Source organism: Neopelma chrysocephalum, unplaced genomic scaffold (genome assembly GCF_003984885.1).
Source record: "Neopelma chrysocephalum unplaced genomic scaffold, ASM398488v2 Primary Assembly neopelma1_243, whole genome shotgun sequence".
NCBI classification, from domain to species: domain Eukaryota; kingdom Metazoa; phylum Chordata; class Aves; order Passeriformes; family Pipridae; genus Neopelma; species Neopelma chrysocephalum.
This window is the reverse complement of record NW_020897905.1, coordinates 212,901-219,892: the sequence shown is the minus strand read 5'-3', so window position 1 is coordinate 219,892 and position 6,992 is coordinate 212,901. Positions and strand designations below refer to the sequence as shown.

The window sequence follows — 6,992 nt, the reverse complement described above, 5'->3', positions numbered from 1 at the left end:
CTCGCTTCGGGTCCAGGAGGGGGAGAAAAGGCCCTGGAAGAGGGGGGAGAAAAGGCCCCGGACGGGCGGGGGGAAAAGGGGGTGTCTTAGTATAGAAGGAAGAAGGGGGGAGATAAATCCTCGAGCCTCCCTTTTTTTGGGGGGGTGTCATGATAAAAAGGGGGGGTTCCCAGGGCCTGCCCTCAGAGGGCCCCGACTCACCCGCGCCCAAGCTGCTCCATGCTGAGGCGGAGGTCGGAGACGGGCGAAAGCTCGTCCTGGAAGAGCGCCTTGACCACGGCGGGCGAGGCGGGGGACGCCGGCGAGGCGAGCGAGAGGCGGCGGCGGCGATGGAGAGCGGCGGGCGCGAGATCCATAGGAGCGGGAGACCGGGAACGGGACCGGGCAGGGGGAAGAAGGACAGCGAAGCGCTCCCGTCAGCGCGGCCGCCGCGGCGCTTTGGCCCCAGCCGGTACCCGTCGGCCTCTCCGAAGCTGGCGCCAAACGGCGGCTCGGCCAATCGGCGCGCGGCGCGCGACGGGGGGCGGGTTGTTTTTTTTCAAACCCCCCCTCCCACCGCGCGCGCTCCCACCAGTAGGAACGGCCGCGCAGGGGCCGGGCCCCGCCCACCGGCCGTGATCGACGTGCCTTCGGGCCAATGGGAGGGCGAGAGAGCAGGGGTGGAGGGAGGACTACATTTCCCGGCATTCCCAAAGGACGGAATGCGTTTTTTCCCTGCGCGTTGCGTGCTGGGAAATGTAGTCCTCAGGCTCGGCCGAGGCGCCGCTTTGCCGCCATGTTTCCGGCTGCCTCCTCTCGGCCGGGGGCGGGAGGGGAAGGGGCGGAATAACTGGGAAAAATGAGGGAAAAAGGGCGAAAGTGTTGCTATTTGCCTTAAAAATGGATACGCGCCCAGCTTTACGGCAGAGCCATTGCCTTGGCCTGTCCTGGGCTGAGAGGAAGGGGGAAAAATATGGGGAAAAAATGAGGGGGGGAAAAGGGCAAAAGTAAGTGTGGCATTTACCCAAAGTGTCATTTGCCTTAATAAATGGACACACACCCAGCTTTACAGCAGACCCATTGCCTTGCCTTGCCTTGCCTTTCCTTGACTTGCCCTGGGACTGAGGGGAAGAGGTGGGAAAACTGGGAAAAATGAGGGGAAAAGGGCACAGGTGAGTGTGGTATTTACCCATGTGTTGCTATTTGCCTTAAAAATGGATGCACACACAAACACAGAATTTTTCAGAGGACCTGTTGCCTTGCCTTGCCTCCATCTGCCGTGGGACTGAGGGGAAGGGGGGAAAACTGGGAAAAACGAGGGGAAAAGGGCACAAACTCAGCAGGTAACGGGGTATCAGCGTTGGATCCGGGGGATCCCACTCCTCTGCCCCGGCCCTGCCACCCCACCCGTCTCACGATGTTCCCAGTCCCTGGATTACACAGCGGGGTGTTTGCTCCTGCCCTGACCTCCCGGGATCTCACAGATCCCCATCACACTCCTGCTGTGCCCTCGCTCCAGCTCTCCAGTCTGCCCTGCCCCCCCTCCCTGAACATTTTATTTTCTAGAAACCGTTTTTGCAGGGGTTTTACAGCCGCTACTATCAGCTCCACCCTGACTTCCTGGGCGTGGGGTGGCTGCACCCTACAACACATCGCCCCACACCAAGCCGTGCCACAAGCCACGAAGCGCTGCCAAAGACCTGCACGGGCAATCAGAGCCTTCCCTGCCTGCCTGCTGATCACTCCTGTGTCCTCAGTGCCCACAGGGACAGGCAGGACACTGCCACCATGGGATCTAGATGGGACACCAGCGTGCAGACACCCCCCAGGCAGGACAGCACGCCTTTAATGCTCCAAAGGACTCAGAAGGAGGAGATGCAGCGAGGTGCAGAGTAGACCCAGCCCAGGCAGAGCTGTGGTGCTGTGTCACTGGCAGGCTTCCTGCCTGCTCAGCCAGCCCGGGGCACGGCAGGGCACTGGGAGGCACCCGACCCATCAGTCACACAGGCGGATGAAGGTTTCTGCTGACCAGAGCCAAAAATACGGGAAGACCTTCTCGGTGAAGGAGGTCTCGAACTGCAAGATCTGCTCCATGTTCTCTGCGTTGTAGAAGGTCACTCGGCCCCCTTCGTAGTCCAGGTGGACCCTGATCCTCCGGGGCTTCTCCTGCGGTGCCAGCGGGGCGGGCAGCCCGTGGAGCGCCGTGTACCGGCCCTCCCAGTCCAGCCGCAGGGCCCAGATCTTGCCCAGGGCGATGCTGAGCGAGTCCTTCCTCTGCACGGACTCCAGGGCCACCCCCACGGCCCAGCTGTGCCCCTTCCCGACCTCCAGCTCCCAGTAATGCCTCCCGGATGTGAACCCCCGGGAGCCCAGCACGCTGGGGCTGTCCGTGAATCTCCGGGGGGTGTTGGGGAGGTTCTGGAATCCCTCAGCGAGGCGCAGGGTTCTGTGGTCTGCAGAGAGGAGCAGGAAAGGACTCGCTGTCTCCGGGTCCAGCGTCACCTTCTCTAATGGACGACAGAGAGAAAGGTCAGTCTGTGAGACTGAGAGAACCAGCACCTCTCCCTCCCGTGAGCAGTGTGCACTCCTGCAGCCCCCTCGGGGGGCACAGGGCACAGGACCCTCCCTGCCCTCCCCTCTGGGACCCAGGGGTGAGGCAGGACTGAGCCAGTGTCCCCACGTGCAGGGGAGGGACTCAATGGACTTTGCTAAACCCGCTTCCAGGTCTGCTGGATATTGCTGGCTCCACAGCCAGGCTGGCAGATATCCCGTGGGTGTTATCCAGGCAGCAGTGGTGCCAGGCCAGTCCCTGCTCCTGTGACAAGGCTGGCAAGTGCTCACCGAAGGGAAAACCAGCTCCCCACCCTGCCCTGCCGAGTAACCAGGCAATCAACCCCCCTCCAGAGCTGGAGCCGCCCATCCATGTGGGATGTTCTGCTGCCATCCCGCGGCCATCCCACAGGGCCACACAGGTGTCACCACCCCGGGCCCTCTGCTAAACCCACTCCTCCTGCAGCCTGGGGGAAACTGAGGCACAGCTGCCCTGTGCTCGAGTCCCTCATCCCGAAAACTGAGTGGGCACTTGTAAATGCCAGCTGAAAACACGTGCAGCCCCCTCTGCTCAACTGGTCACAGCCCCACACGGCCCGTGCTGCCCTGGCCGTCGTTCTGAGTCGCAGGACAGTGGCAGTGGCACTGCCTGGCACGGGGACAGATCAGGAATTTCACAGCAGGCCTAGTCAAAACAACAGGACACGGTTCCAGACAGACGCTGGTTCTGGATGTTGTGGCGTGAGCCTATCTCTGTGCCAAGGACACGAGGATACTCATCCTGGGAAGCTTTTCTCCCTCGTTTGTGCCCATCAGCTCCAGAAACTTACCCCTTTCCCTGTCTATGTTGCTCAGCAGGTTTTCTGGAAGAAGAAAAGGAAGATGCATGAGTCTCTCCTCCTGTGGCACCTTTCCCACTCCCCATCAGGACAGCAGGCCAGGCATGGGCTCTCAGAGCCCCAGGCTCCAGTGAAGCCTATCCTGGAGATGGTTCCCATCTGGAGCGGGCCTGTTTTGCTCCCAAACCCCAGAGCAGAGGCACCAGGCAGCGAGGATCTCCCGCTGCCAGCCAAGCCCAGGGGAAGTACAGCACAGAGCCAGCAGTGCTTTACCTTTGAATTTGGCCACTGTGCCCAGGACCAGCTGGCACGTCTCAGAGAGGGTCTCAACACTCCTCTGCAGCTCCGGGGAAACCGCCTCCGGGATCGGGGCCTTGGCTGCCTCACAGCTGAGGGGGAACAACATGGAGAGGAGCTCTGAGCACCCAGCAGGGAAACCCCCCCAGCCACAGAACTCAGGAGCTGAGCCCCAGCTACCAGCACGGGAACCCCGCCTTTAAGAGGGGTGCAACGGCCTCTGGTTCCCAGGGACACCACATTAAATCCCAAACTCTCAGCAGGGCAAACCACCTCCCTCCCGGCTCCTGCAGCATTCCCAAAGCTCTGCCCAGAGGAGCCCGTTTCGTACCTGCTCAGGACTTTGCCAACATCCTGGAAGAGAGAACACACGGGTGAGCTCTGGCAGTGCCCACATGGGGCAGGGAGGGGCAGTTGCTGCGTGAAGTGGGTGATGGGGATCGGGGAGGGGGTCGCTCCACACCTCATCCCAACCCTCCCCTTCCCTCAGGGAACGCTGCAGCCCCCGACCCACACCAGCCACACTGGTGTCACAGCCTGGCACCACTGCCAGGCTCTGGGCTGCACCGGGATGTGCAGGGTGCCAGGTGGGTGCCCCCCCAGCCTCACCACGGGGTCACAGGCCCAGGTTGGGTGGTGCCCAGCCTCACCATGAGGAATTCCACCTCCGGCTGGTCCCGTTTCTTCTCGATGTCCGCGATCAGCGCGTCCAGCAGCGATTCCCTCTCTGCCACACGGGAGCTGTGTTCGGAGCGCCTCTTGACGAGCTCCTGGGACACTGGGCCAAGCTGGGCCAGCAGGACCCTCTTCTGCTCCTGCAGGAACTTCTCCAGCTCCTCAAAGGTGTTCTGCAGCCTCTCTTCCTCCAAGGCCACCGTGTGCTGCAAGGCATCACGTGGAGGCCGTGAGCCATCCCGGACTCCTCTTGGGAGAGGGGCAAAGTCACATGGAAAGGGAGAAGAGGTTTTGGAGAGGAAAAGCTGGAAGAATGGAGAGAGGAGTGGCATGTCTAGATGTTGATGGACCCAGGGAGGAGATATGGGATGGACAGAGAGGGAGAGAGAAAAGTGCGTTGTCATGGAAACGGAGAGAAAGATGGGACGTGCCCGGGGAAGGTGGGTTGGGTGGGTGGGTGCAGGGCATGGAGGGGAACACACACCAGCAGCTCATCACTTTTTGGCTCTCCTTTGGGCTTTAATTCTTCCCTTGCTTTTTGCAGAAAAACCAGGTTGCTCTGGAGTGTCTCCTGGGGTGGGGAGGAAAAAAACAAAGGCGGATTTGGCAATTTTGGAGTGATATTTGCAGGAGGGAGATGATGTCACCAAACAGCCCCTGTGGGGACAACCCTGCTCTGTGGGGTCACTGGGAGTGGCCCCTGGGTGCCTAGGGGTGGGTTTTGAGCTCAGAGGCAGCACCCACCTCTCCAGGCACACATAAGTGAAGCTGGGGAGATCCTCATCCACAGCTGTTTTGGCCAGAAACATTTCTGGAATAGCTTCATGTGGAAACCCTGGAGTTTGTGGTTTGGGTTTTTTGGATTTTTTTTATTTTTTTTTTAATTAGGAAAAACAACTTTTGGTGTTGGAAGTGGGATTTGTGGGAAGAGGTTTGCAGTGACAGTAGAGCGTGTCTCAGACACACTCCATAAATCTGCTGGAATATTAAAAATCCCTTGTGCTCCTCCGAGCCATCCCCTGCAGCACAGCGAGCTGGGACCCCACATTTTGGGGGAGAGACCCCAACTGGGGATGAATGGGGCACAAGAGACTGTGTGGGGATACAGAGGTGGGGGGAGAGGGACTTGTGCTCCTGGGAGGGCTGGGGGCAGGCGGCAGGCAGTGGGAGCCACGGGAGAACCAGCAGCCCCAGCAGGTTGGGATAAGGGACCCCAGCCCACGGCCAGATGGGGACCCCAAACCTGTACCCAGACAGGGCCCCCAGCCAGCAGCTGGATGAGGCCCCAAATCTGTGGCTGGACACCCTAACGTGTGCGTGCAGGAGAAGCAGACTGTGCCCCGAGGGGACCCCAGTCCGTGCTCAGAGGAGACCCTGACCTGTGTTTGGGAGGGATCCCACATGGCTGCCTGGAAGGGACCCCAACCTGTGCCCTGAGGGGACCCCAACCTGTGTCCCGAGGGGACCCCAACCCGTGTCCCGAGGTGCCCCCAGCCTATGCCCGGAGGGGACCCCGACGTGTGCCCTGCTCCCCCCACCCGCAGCCGTGAAGCCCCCAGCCCGTCCGCAGCCTGTACCCGCAGCTCCCCAGCAGCCCGCTCCCAGCCCGTCTCCAGCCCATGCCCAGCCCGTGCCCAGCCCGTCCCCATCCCGCTCCCAGCCCGCCCCCAGCCCGTGCCCAGCCCGCTTCCAGCCCGCTCCCAGCCCGTACCCGTAGCTCCCGGGCAGCCCGTCCCCAGCCCGTGCCCAGCCCGCTTCCAGCCCTCTCCCAGCCCGCTCCCAGCCCGTTCCCATCCCGCTCCCATCCCGATCCCAGCCCGCTCCCATCCCGTACCCGCAGCTCCCGGGCACCCCGCTCCCATCCCGCTCCCAGCCCATTCCCAGCCCGTCCCCATCCCGCCCACAGCCCGCTCCCACCCCGCTCCCAGCCCGTACCCGCAGCTCCCGGGCAGCCCGTGCCCAGCCCGTTCCCACCCCGCTCCCATCCCGTACCCGCAGCTCCCGGGCAGCGCTCTCGGCGGCGCGGGCGCGGTGCGGGCGGTGCGCGGGCCCGTCCATGCAGAGCGCGCACAGCGGGGCCGCGCAGGGCTCGCAGAACAGCGCCAGGGGCTCGCCGTGCTCGGGGCAGCGGGGCCGCCGCGCCGCCTCCTCCAGGGCCCCCGCCAGCCCCGCCACGGCCCCCAGAGAGCGGTCGGGGCGCAGCGAGCCCGGGGACAGCGCGGCGCGGCACTGCGGGCAGGCGGCGGGGCCGGAGCCCAGCACGGCCCGCAGGCAGCGCTCGCAGAAGCTGTGCCCGCACTCGGTGAGCACGGGCCGCGAGAACAGCTCCAGGCACACCGGGCAGGTGGCCTCGGCCGCCAGCTGCTCGCCCAGGGCCAGCACCTCCCGAGCCATGGGCCGAGGGGGAAACCGAAAGTGCCGGCACCGGGCGGGAGCGGGAGGGGGGAACGGGGCGGGATGGGGGGGCGGGAACGGGGCGGGGCTGCGGGGATGGGAACGAGCTGGAGGCGAGTGTGAGAGTGTGAGAGTGTGTGTGTGTGTGTGTGTGTGTGTGTGTGTGTGTGTGTGTGTGTGTGTGTGTGTGTGTGTGGGTGTGTGTGTGTGTGTGTGTGTGTGTGTGTGTGTGTGTGTGTGTGTGTGTGTGTGTGTGTG

General features: G+C 63.1%; 2 protein-coding genes across 2 annotated transcripts in view; both read right to left on the bottom strand.

Annotated features, from left to right (window-relative positions):
* The window catches only part of CDC25A (cell division cycle 25A), a 17,729-nt gene extending 17,279 nt beyond the window's left edge, over window positions 1–450 (bottom strand). The window contains exon 1 of the mRNA XM_027703604.1: window positions 202–450. Coding sequence (XP_027559405.1) covers window positions 202–356 — 155 coding nt within the window. The 5' untranslated portion in view covers window positions 357–450. The remainder of the gene's footprint in view (window positions 1–201) is intronic.
* Window positions 451–1,753: 1,303 nt separating this feature from the next.
* LOC113977474 (E3 ubiquitin-protein ligase TRIM7-like) lies at window positions 1,754–6,756 on the bottom strand. The gene is made up of 7 exons (XM_027703607.1): window positions 6,333–6,756; window positions 4,825–4,911; window positions 4,316–4,546; window positions 3,997–4,019; window positions 3,642–3,757; window positions 3,360–3,392; window positions 1,754–2,486 (listed from the first exon to the last, which is right to left on the bottom strand). The coding sequence occupies exons 1-7, from the start codon at window positions 6,732–6,734 to the stop codon at window positions 1,975–1,977; spliced, it is 1,404 nt and encodes a 467-aa protein (XP_027559408.1). The 5' UTR covers window positions 6,735–6,756; the 3' UTR covers window positions 1,754–1,974.
* Window positions 6,757–6,992: the final 236 nt, after the last annotated feature.

What these genes read in the sequence shown, in the direction of transcription:
- LOC113977474 (XM_027703607.1), bottom strand. Translation starts at nt 6,734, where the DNA reads ATGGCTCGGGAGGTGCTGGCCCTGGGCGAGCAGCTGGCGGCCGAGGCC. An exon ending in CAAAAAGTGATGAGCTGCTG is followed by an intron (nt 4,547 to 4,824) that starts GTGTGTGTTCCC and finishes GATGCCTTGCAG; the next exon opens with CACACGGTGGCCTTGGAGGA. An exon ending in GTTGGCAAAGTCCTGAGCAG is followed by an intron (nt 3,758 to 3,996) that starts GTACGAAACGGG and finishes GTTCCCCCTCAG; the next exon opens with CTGTGAGGCAGCCAAGGCCC.